Source organism: Lissotriton vulgaris, chromosome 2_1 (assembly GCF_964263255.1).
Source record: "Lissotriton vulgaris chromosome 2_1, aLisVul1.2, whole genome shotgun sequence".
In the NCBI taxonomy this organism is placed as follows: domain Eukaryota; kingdom Metazoa; phylum Chordata; class Amphibia; order Caudata; family Salamandridae; genus Lissotriton; species Lissotriton vulgaris.
The window spans coordinates 996,217,258-996,235,858 of NC_141687.1; the positions used below are offsets into that span (position 1 = coordinate 996,217,258).

General features: G+C 43.3%; 1 protein-coding gene across 2 annotated transcripts in view; it reads left to right on the forward strand.

The window, feature by feature from the left end:
- LOC147731524 (sodium channel protein type 2 subunit alpha-like) overlaps positions 1 to 18,601 on the forward strand; it is a 662,760-nt gene that overhangs the window by 611,743 nt on the left and 32,416 nt on the right. For both annotated transcript variants that reach the window (XM_086956588.1, XM_086956587.1), the window contains one exon: positions 10,786 to 11,056. In XM_086956588.1, coding sequence (XP_086812714.1) covers positions 10,786 to 11,056 — 271 coding nt within the window. The remainder of the gene's footprint in view (positions 1 to 10,785; positions 11,057 to 18,601) is intronic.

Genomic DNA, 18,601 nt, shown 5'->3' on the forward strand with positions numbered 1-18,601 from the left:
TGCACCTCTTCAGACTATCAGATCTTTTGTGATTGGATTGCTGGAGCGGGCACGCTGCTCAAACCATCTAATAATGAGAACTCTAAACCTAGGAACAAGAAAAAAAATGCCCCCTGGTTTTCACCAGCTCTTAAGTCTGAATTAGGTGAAGTGAAAACACTAGAACTGAGGTGGCGTCGTAATTACGACACCGCTGCACGTAACGTCTATATTGCAGCGAGACGGAAGTATCACGCAGGAATAAAATCAGCAAAAAAATCTCACTATCTACAGGCCATTTCTTTAGCAGGTCAAGAACAAAAAGCAATCTTTAGGATTGTTAAGGATTTTATGAACCCTTCAGCTCTATCGCAAGAGATTCCTCCATCGCAAGTTCTCTGTAATGCGATATCTGACTACTTCGATAACAAAATCCTGACCATTACTAAGACCTTTCCATCGGGAACCACTGCAATAATGGATGACGAAAAGATAGTGAAGACGACTTCCTCCCTCCGTCTTGATGAGTTCGCCCCAGTGCCCTTGGAGGAAACTGCTAAAGCTATTTTAGCCAGCAAATCGGGTTCCCCTTTTGATCCCTGCCCCCCTCCGGTGTTGCATTATTTAATAGAGATGGTTAATCCTATGATTAACAATATCATCAATTCCTCTCTAGCAACAGCAAGTATCCCTAACGATTGGAAATTGGCAGCTGTTAAGCCACTCCAAAAAAAGGCCCTGGCCGATCCTACTACCCTTTCCAACCTACGCCCGATTTCCATGTTACCCATTCTATTTAAGCTGACTGAAAAGTTTGTCAAGAGTCAACTGACTAACTTTTTGGAGTAGAATAACGTTCTCCACCCCAATCAGTCAGGATTTCGGTCAGAACATTCTACCGAATCAGCCTTATTATACACCGCTGAAACTTTAAGAGCAGCAATGGATCAAGGAAAACAGGCCGTCCTAATCCTACTTGACCTGTCGGCAGCCTTTGATACCGTGTCCCACAACATCCTATTGGACCGGTTGGCTGCCGCAGGGGTAGGAGGACAGGTGTTGGCCTGGTGTAGGAACTTCCTTACTGACAGATGCCAAATAACAGTGCTAGGCCCATATCAATCTGAGGCTAAAAACGTCAGCTCAGGGGTGCCACAGGGCTCTAGTTTGAGCCCTGTCCTTTTCAATCTATATATGGCACCTCTGATGAATCTGATCGCGTCATTCAGGATCAGTTCTATCTCATACGCTGACGACACCCAACTGATTTTGGTGTTGGATAGGGAACGGCCAGGTGCCGAGGAAGACCTTAGGGACTGTCTTGCAGCAACATTCAAATGGATGAACAACAACCATTTAAAGTGCAACGCCGGAAAAACGGAAATTCTACCTGTAGGGACCAACAATCCTTTCTCCCCTATAGCATGCTGGCCATTAGATGCTGAAGTGCCACCCAACACAATTGCATCCGCCCGTAATCTGGGCATAAAATTTGACAACCACTTATCCTTCAAACCCCAGGCTGTAGCAGTAGCAGGCATGTGCTTCCAAATCATTAAAGCACTTAGGAAGTTCTTTGATCTTCTCCCTCTTTCGGCGAGGAAAACAGTCGCAGTAGCCTTAATAAATTCTAGGCTGGACTATTGCAATGGACTCTATGTTGGAGCAAACAAAATCGTTCTCCACAAATTGCAGATGGTCCAAAATGCGGCAGCCCGCCTCGTACTGCGTTTGCCCCGTAGATCGTCAGCCTCAGCAGCCTTAAACACTTTACATTGGCTGCCAATAGGGAAGAGAATTCTATTCAAACTTCTCCTAATCACCTTCAGGGCATTCCACCAACGTGGCCCAACCTACCTACGAAAGGGGTTTAAAAGATACTATCCAGCGCGTTGTTTAAGATCCGCAAGCCAGAACTTACTCACTACACCTCTTTTTAAACTGGCCACTAAGGGTGGCAAATCCATCTTTGTACTGGGAACTAAGGCCTGGAACAAACTTCCCCTCTCCCTGCGGTCTTTTTCTCAAGAAGCTCCCTTCAGGAAGGCATTGAAAACCTGGATCTTCTCTCTGCCTGACGCCTTGTGCAGGACCCTAGTGTAATGTGTGTGCAGAAATTAGGACATCCTTTTCCCTTTCCAACTCCTCCATCTGAGTTGTGTAAGCGCCAAGATACTCCTTGGAGTGGAAGTAGCGCGGTAGAAATGTCCATTACATTACATTACATTACATTACAAGTCCATCCAACGCTGGATATGGCACATAGTCACCTGTAACACAACAGCGGCGCTTGGGGAAACAAGTGGGATTATGAGCTGAAGGTCATCCGCGTAATTGAAAATGTTGATCTTCCTATTTTTTAAAGAATGAATCAGGGGTCTAAGATATAAATTAAACAATAACGGAGATAGAGACGAGCCTTGGGGAACACCACAAATGGAAGTGAGTTTAGGAGCCGTGAAAGTTCCAAGCCTGACTTATTGAGTCCGGTCGGCCAGGAAAGATTCTATCCATCTGAGTGCAGGTCCTCGCAGGTCAGACTGCTCAACACAGTTCAACAAGATGTTATGATCGACCGTGTCGAACGCGGCCAACAAATCTAGGAGCACCAGAGCCTGATGGTCACCCCTATCAGCGTTTGCTCTAAGAGTGTCCAGGACTGCAAGGAAGACAGCCTCCGTAAAGTGCGCCAGGCGGAAACCAGCTTTATTGGGTTCCAGATAATTCACTTTTTTTTAAATGAATAACTTCTAAACATTTAATACATATATTTAAAAATAAATAAAAAACATTAAAAAAATGTTAAAAACATACATATAAAATACATACTAAAATACATAACACTAATATAAATGTCAATATTATTGACATCTATATTATTTCAAACGATTTTACTTACTTCAATATTAATAAAAACTATATTACTTACCTTAAGGTCGATATTCTGGTCACCGATATTCTTGCTGTCGATATTCTGTGCCTCCAATATTTAAAACTCGATAAAAATGTAGATCGATATAAGCAACTCGATATTTTGACTGCTCACCCCAAAATATACCCTTCAACCATGCCCAGGACAAGGCCCTGTTGGGTTAAGAACAGAACAAACAACAAAAATGTTCAGAAAGTGGGTAAATGTGTTTTTCACTGCACCAAGCCACAAATGCGTGTAGGTGTATACAGTTTTTGTTGATGGGCGCCTGATTGTCAAGATGACTTCACAGACTTTGGGAGGGATGTCAACCCTCAACTGTTCGGATGGAGGACCCTGGCTTGTTGCTGCTACAGAAGACCCTCTCGAAGGCATAGCCAGACCGGAGGACAGATTCCATGCCCAGGAGTTCTGCATACCATACTCTCTGTGCCCATTATGGAGCCAGTAGGGTGATTTGGGCCTAGTCGGTCCTGATCATCTTGAGAACTCAGGCAGGAGTGGTATCTGCTGAAAAGCATACAGGAGTCCTGAGCTCCAGACTAAACGGAATCAGAAAGTGTCTCCAAGTGAGAGCTGCTTTGGAAACTGCAATGCTAACATTGCGTGTTCTCAGTGATGGTAAATAGACCAAGACAAGGTTCTCCACATTGTCAGTAGAAAACATGTACCCTCTCCGGGTGCAGATACCATTTGTAATTCGTGAAGCATTGACCGATGAGTTTGTCTGCACTGGCGTTCAGAGATCCAGGCAGGTGTTGTTCAACCAGGGAGATGTCTTGACGTTCCAGCCATGTCCATAGGCTCAGAGCCTCCTGGCTCAGGTCCCATATCCCCACCCGTCCTGATTGTTGCAGTTTCACATGGCGATGGTGTTGTCCATCAACAGCTGAACCATCCTTCCCTTTATGGATGGGAGGAAGGCTTTCAATGCCAAGCAAATCGCTCTCAGCTCCAACAAGTTTATGTGGAGCTGACACTTTGCCTGAGACCAGAGTCCTCTGATTGCCACCTCAGATGGTTGTCCCAGTCCATAAGGGATGCATCTGTCACTATTGTAAGCTCTCGGGGGAAGGGAGAGGCAGCGGTTGCTGACCCAACTATAGTTCGTCAACCACACCTGCAGATCTTTTTCAGTTCTCTCAGATAACTTGACCAGGTCAAAAAGATTCCCGTGATGCTGTGCTCAAAGGGACTTCAGTTCCCACTGCAGAGCCCGCATATGCCATCGAGCGTGGTTCACCAGGAGGATGAAGGAGGCAATCAGACCCTACAGTCTCAGAGTCAGTCTCATCCAAAACCAGGACTGAGGCCAAATATCATGAATATAGCTTGAATGTCCTGAACTCCCCTCTGCAGAATATAGGCACAGAACTGCACTGTGCCCGTAATAGCTCTGAAGAAAGGGAGTGTCTGCGAGGAAGTCAGGTGTGACTTTGGCATGTTGATAATTAACTTCAGGAACAGTATGTGCTCCGCCATAGTCTGGAGATGGGTGACGACTCTCTGGGGGTGAACCTGCCTTCAACAGCCAGTTGTCGAAGTAGGAGAGGACTGGAACCTATGACCTCTACTGAGGTGCTGCAACCACCACCATCACTTGAATAATCAAGGGGCATTGATAAGATCAAACTGTGGCAAAACAAACTGGAAATGCTCTTATCCCACCATGAATCGTAGGTAGAGTCGATGGACCTGCAGGACAGGGATATGAAAGTAGGAATGCTGCAGGTCCAAAGCTACCATTCAGTCTCCAGGGTTGAGCGCAGACAGGACCTGAGCAAGTGTTGATTGTTTGCCTTCTCAGGAAGGCGTCAAAAGGACGCAAATCTAGGATATAGCAGAGGCCTCCGTTTTTCTTTGCCACTATAAAGCAGGAATAACCACCACATCATTTTTCTGATGCCAGGACCCTCCTAATGGCTCCTTTGGCTAAAAGAGCCTGCTCTTCCTGTTGCAGCAGGTAGAGATTGTCCTTCATCAGCTGATCTGGGGACTGTGTCAAGTGTGGTGGGGTATCCAGAGTGAAGGGGGCGTAACCCGCTTGACAATCTGGAGCACTCACTTGTCCAATGTTATGACTTGCCATTGGGGCAGGTGGTACCTGATCCTTCCTCCAACAAGGTGCCCATGTGGTTGTTGTAAGGGCATACTGAAGAGGTTGGAGGCTGCAGTTGCTGGGGGTGTAAGGTGGGCAGATCTCTGGCTTTGGTTCCCACAGGGCTTGTGAGAGCAGTGATAGTGGCCATGAAAGCCTAATGGCTGCAGTGAGTTTGCTGTAAAGGACGCAGCTGGTAGCCCAAACTGTAGCCATAGAAGGAGCAAAAAGAAGTGTGTAAAAGACAACAATGCCCCTGCACTATACAATATCAATTAATTCTTAATAATATTGGTATCAGTTGTAGTGGTGGAAGTGATCAAGCACATCAAAACTATAGGTCAAACTTCGAGAATGAATATACATAAGTTAACATATATCAGTTGAGAAACGTTCTGTTCTTGGTGTAGTCATTTCTGTTTATTGTTCCTTTGCATAGGCCAACACGTGTTTCATCGCAGGGAACAAACTGCGAATCTTCAGGGCTAGATAGAAACATAAAAAGTACATTTGCGAACATGTTCTATTCATGAACATATTACGATAGTGACTAGGTCGTGTTAACCAGGGTGATAACAAGCATGCCATTGAGTGACTCTGTGTCAATGTGACTCGAGATCACTAACTTGGTGACATTTGTGAGCTAAAAAGTTTTATGGGGTTGGATAAAACCTACAGATTATAAACACTGGCTGGAAGGAAAGTAAAGTGACAAAGTAAAAAAAGTGTTTGTGTGTTTGAAAAGACGGTATCCCAAGTAACTAGTGCGTGGTATATAAAGACATCTGGAAAAACATGGCACTTACAATTACAATCGTTATAGCGTTCGACATTGTGCACATAATTAGAAGGATGACCACATAATATAGCTCTAAAATGAGGAAATATTATCAAGAGGAGTGATTACATAATTCTATCATACCTCTTGTTACCTTAGATAATGTACCTTTGCTGGGTGTCTTTTAATTACAAATGTGCTCTTTTATAGATTTCTTACATCTTCTCACATGCTCGATCATATAGTTTTCAAGTGAACTTATATGTCGATAACTTAACAGCCTACCAGAATATGGAGGGGCGTACAACCCCCTACATGAATCTCCTGATGATAGATCACCCTTCTAACGGTTCCGCTAAACCTTGTGCGTACTTGCGAGTTATTTTCCCGCTTTATATACATAAACGAGTATCAGTACTTCAACATGAATAATTGCATACGAACTATCTCAAGTCGCTCGATACTCTGATTTTAGAGTATTTCTTCTTTTCGTTGCCAACCAATGTAAAAAGAAGAAACCAACCAACGTTCTAGCCTTTTTTGCATTAAACAGAACACCAGTATTTATTCCGGCCTGACTTCCTGTCACGTGTCCGTCTTCGAAATACGGCGCCGGGAACCAAAAGAGGTAGAACGGTACCAACGAGGTAAGCGAGCTCCCTTGTGTTAGCTGGAAGATTACACCAGACGTTATCCGTCCTGGACTATCTGAATACTTCCAACCTACAAATTCTCTGCCTAAACTCTTTCGTTTTACCGATCTAGGTGCACCCGCCTTCGTGTTTGTACCAACTTATCCGCCCAACCTGAATACTACTATTTTCTCCTCCCGGTCATTACTCGAATTGTAAACAATCGAGGTAGGTCACATTTCGGATTGTTGCTTCCCCTGTCTGAGTTTGTACTGATCAGAAAATGAAAGAATAACATTATGTCTACACTATTATATATACCATATAGATTCATCAAATCCCGCAAAGTTTGAGTACATACGTTTTGGAAATCCGAATACAGGATTCCACGTAACGCCCCGACCGGGTGCTTTCACTAACGTATTTTCGCCTATCACTTGTGAGGGTGAGTGTTTTGTATTTTCCACGAACTTCTGTTTAACCGACACCTCCGTGAATGTAAATAGAGGTCTACCCGAATAAGTGACAGCCCTTTCTCTTCTAGTTTAATATTCCAGAGCATGTGTGTCGTACACCCGGTAATCCCTTCTATTCTTTCTCCCTTGTCTTTTCTCTTTCATTCCCCAATTCCCTTTGTAGACATGTAACAGAATCTACACACTGACCAGCCTTTTTCCCCTAGCTTATCTGGCATAAACAACGGAGTTTTAGACATCCGATTAAATTACATCTAATCCCAGAAGTGTAGAATTCATGGTTCTACATCCACCCAGTATAAAGATCCTCTCTAAATATAAACGAGGCTAAGAGCTCGTAGAAAGGGGTGCACTGAGTCTTAGACTATACCCCCCAAGAAAAGAAAAGAGGCATTTATCCTTCTAATTATGTGCACAATGTCGAACGCTATAACGATTGTAATTGTAAGTGCCATGTTTTTCCAGATGTCTTTACATACCACGCACTAGTCACTTGTGATACCGTCTTTTCAAACACACAAACACTTTTTTCACTTTGTCACTTTACTTTCCTTCCGGCCAGTGTTTATAATCTGTAGGTTTTATCCAACCCCATAAAACTTTTTAGCTCACAAATGTCACCAAGTTAGTGATCTCGAGTCACATTGACACAGAGTCACTCAATGGCATGCTTGTTATCACCCTGGTTAACACGACCTAGTCACCATCGTAATATGTTCATGAATAGAACATGTTCGCAAATGTACTTTTTATGTTTCTATCCAGCCCTGAAGATTCGCAGTTTGTTCCCTGCGATGAAACACGTGTTGGCCTATGCAAAGGAACAATAAACAGAAATGACTACACCAAGAACAGAACGTTTCTCAACTGATATATGTTAACTTATGTATATTCATTCTCGAAGTTTGACCTATAGTTTTGATGTGCTTGATCACTTCCACCACTACAACTGATACCAATATTATTAAGAATTAATTGATATTGTATAGTGCAGGGGCATTGTTGTCTTTTGTAAATTGTGTGGATCTTTTCTGGTCCATCCTAGTGCGGTTGTGAGGGATTACCGCTCGCCTCATTGCCTATACTGACTACTTCTTGTAACCATTACTTTGCGGCCACCCAGGTTGTGCGCCTAGCTATTCTGGAATACCTAACAACCTCCCAGCTGTGTATTATACAAAAAGAAGTGTGTAGCTGATGTGGGGTCATGGTGACAGGCCCCCATGACCGAGCGGTGACCCTACTTTCCTTGACATGCTCAAGCTCTGAATCAGCTTTGTCACCGAACAGGTGAGTATCTTTGAAGAGCATGTCCATGGGAGATGCCTGGACATACTCCAAAAAGCCAGTCATTTTCAACAAGACTTGTCAGCCACCTCCCCTATCCAAGCCTTAGCCTGTCTACCATATTGAGGCCCATATTTACTGGGATTTGGCATAGGGCAGCACAGCAAGTCATCTTGTGAAACTTCTGAAAACCTGGGTGTTCCAGCAATCTGACACCTCAGTCCTAGCAGCTATATGATCTATCTTACTTCTTCGTTTCCACTATCTTCTGCTTGCTCAGCGCCAAGATGCTCCTCCCGGAGCGATAGTCGCGCTTTACAAAATTCCATAAATATCAAATGAATGCACCTTATATATGCAATACAGGCATTTCTGTCCTTTCCCCCTTCACTGGCGCTGTTTAGGCAGCCTAGCACCAATGCAGGCACCCTTGCACCCTGCTGCAAGGGTGCCTGTGCTGTCAGCAGGATTGTTTTTGTGCATGAAGGGGCTTGTTCCTGCACAAAAACAATCCTAAGAGGCATTTTCTATGTGTGCTACAGAATGCAGCACACATAGAAAAAGGAATAAACAAGAAGAAATAAACATATTTCTCCTTGTTACGCCTCACCTCAGGAAGTGTACGGATTTGGCTCTTCCCCAGGTTTACATGAGGGTGTAAATCTGGGGCAGCATCAAAATAAATGGTTGTTGCGTGGGAAAACCCACTGCAACGCCTATGGAACGCCTCCTGAGCACAAAGTAAGGCAACGCAACGATTTGCACTGCCTTGCCTTACTCCATATCTATGAGGCCATCCAAAGCCATGCATAGTGATGCTTGGGCAGCACAGGGGGCTCATAAATAAATCTGTTAGGGGCTGATTCCGATCTCGGTCGGAAGGGCTCCGAATCGGGTTCGGCATTAGCAGGTCGGATTCGGAGGCTGAATTTCCGTCCGATTCGTACACGGGTCCAGACATCGAAGTACGATGCGCGAAATCTCCTTCGGAATCGTTTCCGGGTCCGAACCGCTCCGTACGGCTCGGCCGTAAGCTAACCGTGGCGCGCAATGGAGGCTAATTTCGACCAAGCCAGTACGATGCTCGATTCGGACAGCCGGATCGAGTCGGAGCTTCCGGCTGGCAATAGCTCCCAGGGCTGGACTTTGGGGGTCCGCATCGGACCCCCTGTTACACGCAGCCTTACGGCTCAGACACAGGGGGAGACCCATGGGTCTCCCCAACACAGGCAGGTTTGGTGCGGATGGCACCAACGCATACCCACAGTAGGGGGCGCACTTGTCTGGAACGTACCCATTCAGTCAATGGGAGCCCATGTACGCGTTGTACGACCGGCTCCCATTGACTTCAATGGGAGTCCGACCGAAACGAGTCCGACAGCGTACGGCCTCATCGTACTCGCTCGGTCGGACTGCAGGAGTCCGTATCGGTCGGAAAACACCCCGGATCCGGCTCGGTCAGAGTGATTTCCGACCCAGATCGGAATAGGCCCCTTAGTGTTTACTGTTGGTGTTGCTGTCATTTTTCTCTGGCAGTGTTTCTGCAAACAAGACAGGAGTACTTTTGAGCAAATCTGCATCGTACTGACCCACATTCTCATTGCAGCATGACAAACAGGACAGCATGTTTTTCTTGTCAAAAGACAATTCCCCACCCCTAGAGGAACTAACAACTTAGGGGCCGATTCCGATCTGGGTAGTAAATCACTTCGACCGAGCTGGATCCGGGGTGTTTTCTGACCGATCGGAGCGGTTCGGACCCGGAAACGATTCGGACGGAGATTTCCCGCTTGTTTGCATCGTACTTCGACGTCCGTACCCGTGTACGAACCGGACGGAAATTCAGCCTCCGAATTCGACCCACTAATGCCGAACCCGATTCGGAGCCCTTCCAACCGAGATCGGAATCAGCCCCTTAATACTCTATTGTGAACTGTGAAATATACTTTGCAGGTTACTGTGGAACTGTGTATAACGTATCACTAACTACCATGCCTTACAATTTCTGTTTCAATATAAACTGTGACAGTGTTTTGATTTAACAATAAAAAGAATTTTAAAAAAAGGCAATCCCCCAAGCGGAGAACAAGAGTATTGTACCTTATGTGCTGAGAGATTTTTCCCATATTATAAATATGGAATGTGGTAGTGCTCTCCCATCTTGTGGGAGAAATGGATATTTTTCCTGCTTTGTGGTAGCAAGCAGAAAAAAACATAGCAGGCATGAAGTTAGAAACCTTCTTTTAAACAGTGCAGGTATTCTGATGTCATTTCAGCTGCTGAATGCTGAAGGTGTGCCTACGGTAAGGGTGTTTCCAATCGGGAATCCAGCAAGGGTGTTCACTCTTAGAAACTTAACAATTCTCCCATCTGTAAATGAATCGACAGAACTGAGAAGTTAGCAGACGTTAAATCCAATAACTTTTGGTTATTGCCACCAACCTCTAAATGTTGCAGTTGTTCTTTATGATCTTCTAGTATTTCCATGAACTTGAGTAAATAAATGTGATTGTTGTATCTCATAAAAAGTTACATTTTTGAATGTATGCATTATAGAAAAACTCTTTGACAACTAGTGTCTCCTTTGTTTCTTTTTTTTGCAGAATAAATTCCAAGGTCTAGTTTTCGATTTTGTGACAAAGCAAGCCTTTGACATCACCATAATGATCTTGATTTGCCTTAACATGGTAACCATGATGATAGAAACTGATGACCAGAGTAAAGACATGGAGAACAATTTATACAACATCAACATGGTCTTCATTATTCTTTTTACAAGTGAATGTGTTCTGAAGTTGATTTCACTGCGTTATTATTACTTCACCATAGGATGGAACATTTTCGATTTTGTCGTTGTCATTCTCTCCATTGTCGGTAAGAACATTAATTCTTATGTTCATATTTATTGAGCAATTAATTGTAAAATGTCTGTTTTACTCGTCCGCGTTGTCCTCTTTGCTGGATCCTGATCTTTCCAAAAGCAGGAGGTACAAATCCCTTTTGATTAAAGTACAAAATCCCAATAATGCTGCCTGAAAAGGTCCATATGCTCAATAGGACGACTCAAAAATGGGAAGGTGCTGACACAGCCAATATCAGGGCCGGACTGGCAGTAGCAGGCGTCGGGTGTTTCCCCGGGACACTGGAAGGGTGGTGGCGGTTTTGCCGATGAGCTGCAATATCGGCCCCCAGTACAAAAGCTGCAGTGCTTCACACATGGATGGGGGTGTTACAGGCTGGTCCAACACAATTTGCCAGGGCTACTTTGGGTTCCTAGTCTGGCCCTGCCCAATATACACCAATGCCCTCCGTTATTAGTATTTACCAGGTGTAGTATTCCATCCAATAAAGAGGGAAACTTGTAATGAGGCCCTCATTGTCTTCTTTTTCCACCACTAAAGAAAGTTCCCTTATTACTTCCTAAAGCTTGTGATTCAGAATACAGTAATATTCTGTTTCAGTGCCTTGGTAGTTTTCCCTCCCGTTGGTTAATTACTTTGCTTTGTAGCTCTCCCTGTAAACTACCTATGTGGCAGATTCATCACAAGCACTGGTTACCTTTCCTTTGTAGTTTCACATGCCTAGTAACTCCAGCCAGTGTGTGATCCCTGACCAGATTTAATTGTATGCACTGGAGACTCTGCTAGAAACCAAGAATGAAGCATTCACAGGAGGGAAGAAACCTGCTATTAACTTAGAGAGACTCTTATTAATTGTACTAAAGAGATGTTTTAATAAAGCATTTTCTATAGTACAATCTCCAAAAGGTAGATATAACTCTCCATACAGCCAAATGGCAGAAAACTCTCAAATGAGCACTGTCAGTGCACAAAGCCTTTGGGCTACCGCCCTTGAATGCGATACACTGCACTATTTCCTCTCTACATTCAAGTGAATCCAGTTTTTGCACACTGAGGGCCACAACAGCCAGTTTTGGACTCTGCATTGTCTTTACTCATAAACCGATGGGACTGTCCTATCTTCTTATGTGCAGAGTCTTGAAACCCCTAGTAAAATACCTTTGTAAATAGCAAACAATATTAAACTTACACAAAAAATACATTTCGCTTTCTGAATCAGGCCCTACGTTTCGCAGTTACTTAAACTACCTTTACCATATGTTTAATATAGTGGGTTCTTTCCAGGCTATGGTATATACTCTTTAATGACTATAGGCTAAACAAGCAAGAGTTGCTTCCACCGTCTTTAGAATGAATGAGATTTCGGTCTGAGAATGATACTCCTGGCATCTTCCCAGACTAACCTGTTCAAGGAACTTAGGGCCCCATTAGGATGTCAGGCTGAACGCCCCCGCCGGGCCGGCGGTAGTCACCGCCGGCCCGGTGGGGGCGATCCACCCGACATCCATGCAGCAAAGCCCCCCGCCATATTACTATGGCTGGGGGGTCCGCGGCGGACGAAAAGACCGTCCACCGCTTTTCCGCCCGGTCGACAAGTCAATCGGGCGGAAAAGGGTTCAATATGGTGGCGACGTCTGTTAGACACCGCCAGCCATATTACAATGGGGGCGGAAACATGCCTTTTGGTGGCGGCATTGCCGCCACCAAAAGGCATGTGATGTTTGCTTGCGGGGGCCCGTTGCGGGCCCCCAGGGACTCTGGGGAGTGGGGGGTGCACATGGCGCCCGCCGCAATGTGACAAATGCGCCATGCGCCCGCCAGTTTGGCAGGCGCATCCTAATTGAGGGTGCGGGACCACCGCAAGCATTGCGGGCGGTCCCGAATCCCGGGGGTATGGCGGGCGGACTAATGACCCCCTAAGGGTGTGATTTAGAATTTCAATTGTGTATTTTGACTAGTAGCATTATCTGTTATTGATGTCAGCAGAGTGGCAGGTGGCTCAGCATTATCCATTGTTGACATTGGCACTGAGGCTCAAATGTGTATTGTGATTGTGTGTTTTATATATTGCCAAGACTTTTTGAGAATATTGTGCCACTTTCCAGGATAAAGTAAACACTTCTAATGCATCAATCAGCTGCAGACTGAACATACCAAACGATTCTTTTTTAGAACTTATAGATACAAAAAATACTTTCAAATATGTTCTTACCTATCCAAACATTAATTACAATATATTTCATGACTCGCTTTTGAAAAAATAATAAAGATCTAACAATAAATGTTTTCATATTTTAACTTAACAAACTCCTTAAAGAGTTAAAGTGCCCTTTAAAGATTTCTCCAACGTGTATTGAATCTACTGAATGCTTTGCTTCTCATGCAGTAGCAGCATTCTGAGCTCTGAATTACAGACATTTTACCAGCCGTTCTGAAAGCCTCTGGGGTATCTATTGACTTTTTAATGGATGTTATCAGTGATCGAACCACGATCAATAGACATTGACCAGTACTTTGGCTCTAGCATGATTCCTTGACCTACTGGCATCCCCAAAGAAGCTTCCTTGAAATGTAGCTGGAAAATGGTTAATATGACTGCCTTAGAAAATAACCGAGTGACACTCATAGCCTCATTACGAGTCCTGGTGGTTCCAGGACTGGAAAAATAAAGAGGATGAAATGTTTTCGAAGCATAAAATGCAGGAAATGGTGTTCCTATGCAGTGTTTACTGCTTTCAGCTTTATGTGTAAATCCAGGCTTAATGTTTACATGGAGGATTTTACAGAGAGTGTCTGATGCTCCTCTTCAAGCAGCCGAGTCAGAAGAAAAATAGAATGCTGCCTCCAACTTACATCTAAATTTAATCTCTTTCTGAATTAGGGTCATAGATGAATGCGGATGCAAGAAAAGGACACGTTACAATGCACGCGTTTACAACGCATGCCATTACAACGCGGTCATTACAACGACCGCGTTGTTACTGCGCATGCCATTACAACGCAAGTCATTTCACCGACTTGCTGTAGGGTGGCGCATGAGTCTAGAATAGTAATTTGCTATTCCAATTCCAGTCTGTGCAACGGTAGGGAAGGCATTGGATTTAAAATTCAACACCTTCTGCCCCCTACAGTAAATCTTTGTAACAACTTGTGTTGTAAGGGTATACAATGTAACAACTTGGTCGGTGTAATGACCGCGTTGTAATGGCATGATTTGTATCACATGCATTTTAAACTATGTTTACCCGGATGCAACTCTTTACAGAATTGCAATTGTGACACTTGTTAACCTTATAACATCTGACAGCCAACAATGCCTGAAACACCCCTCTCTTTAAGCCTTATCATGGCATTATGCATCTATTATGCTTGTAATTTGGTCTCAAACCTCAGATACCCTTTCTTTGCAAACAATTAACCTGCGACCCCGTCTCTCTCCCAGCCCAACACTGTGCATCCACCTACTATTGAGGTTTGAGTGTTGCTGCTACATGCACCTTTGACTAGTCTCCATTCCCTACCCATGGAAGAGCACCTGCATCCCTTTCCCGGTGGGTGCAGGTGCCCAACAAGCATTGTACCTCGCCCGGCTTTCAATGTTTGTAATGCAGACAGTGAACACATAGTGGCAGCAGAATGTCAAGCATTTGAAAATATGACGCTGAAACTACTGAGCCGTATAACTGCTGGCATAATGGCAAGTAAATGGCAGTATATCCTTCCTCGATATGCCCGGTCATGCACTGCATTGATCTCAATGTCTCATTAGCATGTGGACAGCCAAGGCTGTCTGTAGACAGACTCTAAAAAAACATAAGAACAGTAGACACACAAAAAACTAGCTCTAAACGAACACCAACCCTTCATCCCACGACAAAATGTGGAATTGGCCCAAATGTATGCTTCCCGCTGACTGCTTGTATAGTCGCTTGTGAATTATTCCATATAATAATACTGTTCTTACTCCCCACAAGAAGAGATACATTTGTACTTCATTTTAAGTTAATGGTTTGAATAACCATAGCTTTCTTAGATCCTAAACCTTTTATTTTATTTTAGAAAAGCCTCAACAGAGTATGTTGTCCCATACGAACTTTGCTTATTGAACCAGCATTGCTTGTCTCAGCCTTTCTGAATTGGAAGATAAATCATTTCAATTTCCAAGCCATTTCCTGTGCCAAAACTCACATATGAGAACACATTACATTCAAATTCATTACCAACCTTCAATGATTTGAGTTTGATTGCTTTAGACAACAATGTATTCTTTATAAATGAAACCTATGTAGTTCACCAACACTGTAAAAGACCTAACTTCCTCCGGCTGCCTCCTGAGATTTGGATCTTTTCTGCCGGGTACCTTAGTTTATTAAAATGTGAGACTTTGTGTGTGAGGCAAGCAATTTAGCAATTTATGCATTGGCTATAATGCACTTGTAATATGCCAGATGGATACCCTGCACCCTTGTGACATAGAAACCCATCCTTTGAACTCTAAATCAGCTTCTCAAATTGTTAACTATGCTGGAGCAAGGGCTGGGAGTTCATACAGCCCCATCTAAACAGGAAATAATAAACATTCCCAAAATAACTACACGTTCAGGCCGCCTGGGTCTTCCTCTGCAGTATCACCTGTCTGGGGGGATGGAGGCGCACTCTAGGATTCAATGCTTCTCTAAGTTAATTGTTTTAAACCAAGGGTGCTACACTACTGTTGTGTGTTGACATCACAAGCTAATTAAACTTGAAGCCTTACAGGATGAAACCCAGGTTGTAGTGTGCATTGTTACTGCTGAACAAATTGGTCTAATAATAAACTTGCTGTTTGTCACTTTTTGCAAAGGAAAACTAAACCAGCATATACTCTTTTCAAGAGATTGTTATTAAACAATAAATCATAAATCGTGATACAATTCTTGTATTAATTAACATCTTTCTGCGCAACCATATGACAACAGAGGTTGCCTAAACAAAGCAAATTCTTACATCGAAAAAACGTAGTTTTGTATAATTCAAGTTTTTCTGAACAATATATCCTTGCGTCACAATTCCCGTGTTGATGGGTGCATAGCTGTCACGAAGCCCAATTCATTTCGGGACTCACAGGACCCTTCCTCAGGGGCAGTGTTCTGTGAGCAAAAGAATTTTCAATGTATGTATTACATACATTACAATATGTTTCGATAGATAGAAGTGGTTAATATGTGAGGAGAGTCCCATGTCCAACTAAAAAAGAACAAGTGGTATACTTTTTTTAATAGTCTTAGTGAGCAAATGTAAATGAAAATCACCTCTACATGCTGTTTCCACATTTTGATATCACCCATGTACCAACAAGATGAACGAATATGGTGTAGCTTCAGTGGTGTTATAAAGAGAGCTAAGTAAGATGATGATAGTGGCAGTGGAAGATAAAAGATAAATATTGAGGTCTGTGATGTGCTGTGTTCATACCTGTGCGGTATCAATCTGCCCAACAACGTAAAGCTACACCGGAAAGACAACAAGATATGTGGGAGGGATCTTGCAAAGTAGACAAATGTGTAACATTGCTATTCACCTTCTGTGAGCCAGAAACCATACTGAACAGTCTGTCAAAAAAACATGTTGGGTGGAAATAGCCAGGACGTTACCAAATTATACCGTTGAGCAAATTCTCCCTATGAAACGAATAAGCGTAGTACCATTTCAGAATATTAGCTGCATGAAAATCACTCCTACTCAAGCAAAGCATGAAGTAGAACAACAATGAAAACTAAATAAACGTGCATGCACACACTCACCTGAGCTGCGGATGCGACGCTCGTGGATAGTAGCAAGGCGGAGACTCTGCAGTCTCACACAGAGTTCCCTACAGTTAAATGCGCTTTGAGCTCTCACCCTAGACTTTAGGTACCAGGGTGTTGAAGTCTCAACACAAAAGAGGCGCCTTATAGCAGTACCAAGGAGCCGCATATTGTTGCCTCTTCCCAGCTGGGCATGCTTATGAGGAGAATCAGCAATCCAGGCAGGCAGGGCCAGACAGGATAAAAAAATATTATCTCCTCAACCTCCTCCATCTAGTCTCTCAGCTTATATCTATCACATTAGCCATGCTGGCTCAACGAGTTGAGAACCAAATTTGGCTAGAGGTAAGAAGCCATAGAAGATATAAGTCAGGTAAGAGCTGCTGAGATCAGGGGCACAGCCTGACAGGATCACTCAGGAGTATTGCTTACCAGGACACAAAACAGAAACCTCAGAGAGACAAGTTTGAGCGGTCCTCTGAAAGGTAATATCAGATTTGAGACATTGAATGGTCGTTTTTAAGGTAAGAGTAAAACGTTACAGGGTCTACGCTTCTGGTGGATTAGCTGAACCACGGGTCATCCATGGTGACAGAATGGAAGTAAGGATGTAGATTTGCATTTGCCACTGAAGTCTTTGACTAAGGAATTCAGAAGGCTAAGCAATAGAGTTGCCTATTCAAAATATGTGGCCCAGTGTATTTTATAATTAATTCTTTCCTTACTCTGAGCCATGGTGAGGTCCAGAATTCTTTGAACAGATTTAACAGCAATAATATAGCATAAGGAAATAGCTAGAAGGTATAGGGTACTCATCCAAAAAGAGAAGATTTCAAAAAGCCTCAGTAGTAATTTGGTCAACAGAATTAGATTACTTCAATAAATATTTGACTAGGCATTTATTTTATTTAGTTCAAGCTTGGTTGACAATATCTCAAGTCATGTTTGAAAGAGTTGCTTGTAGATTGTGCTTCAGGCCTATCTGGTTTAACCTCCAAGAACGTGTGTGGTCCGTTATTTTTATGTTTATCTGACTGCTTACAGAATATATAAGGCACACATTTACTAAGCTACTTCTCAATAGAGCCACGCTCAATTCAATTTCATCACAAAATCTTCCCAGAATATTGAATTCTTTCAGCACTGTCCATTGTAAAGCAGCAGTGCAAGTAACAAGTATATTTCTAGATACCGGAGTACCTGAGTCAACCAAACGTTTCATACAACTTTTGTATGACCTCTTTGTCACACTCAGAGGAAGAAATACACATTCCAAGTTCCTTAAATGTAGTCTGACTTAGATAAAAACACATTGATGTTAAGACATATAGTATTGGCAAACTCTCTTTGCACCAGTCTGAATCTTCCAAAGTATAATTAAATTAAAAATTGGAAAATAAGCCGTTCTTTGGATTCAAATAGAGATAGCTTTAGCTGTTTTTTGGGAACAGACATATTGTATCCAATATACATTTTTATTGAGCCTGGGGTCTACCCCTTTTTCATGACTTGATGGATTTTTTGTCTGTTTCAATTGCCTACTCTTGATCCGGTGGCTTTCCTCCCCATTCGTGTGGTTGTGCCACCCAAGGACCATTTTAAAACACCCCAGGGTAACTGTATGTACTGAGTGCATGAAATGCTACTCCATTGCACACTTCTCAGAATTGGGGCCTTAAAGAAGGCACTGAAATCTGTTTTCTATAGCTGTTTAGGTCAGAACTTAAAGGGCCATTACTGTTGTGGGTTCCTTTTTTACGACCAGTGGTCAC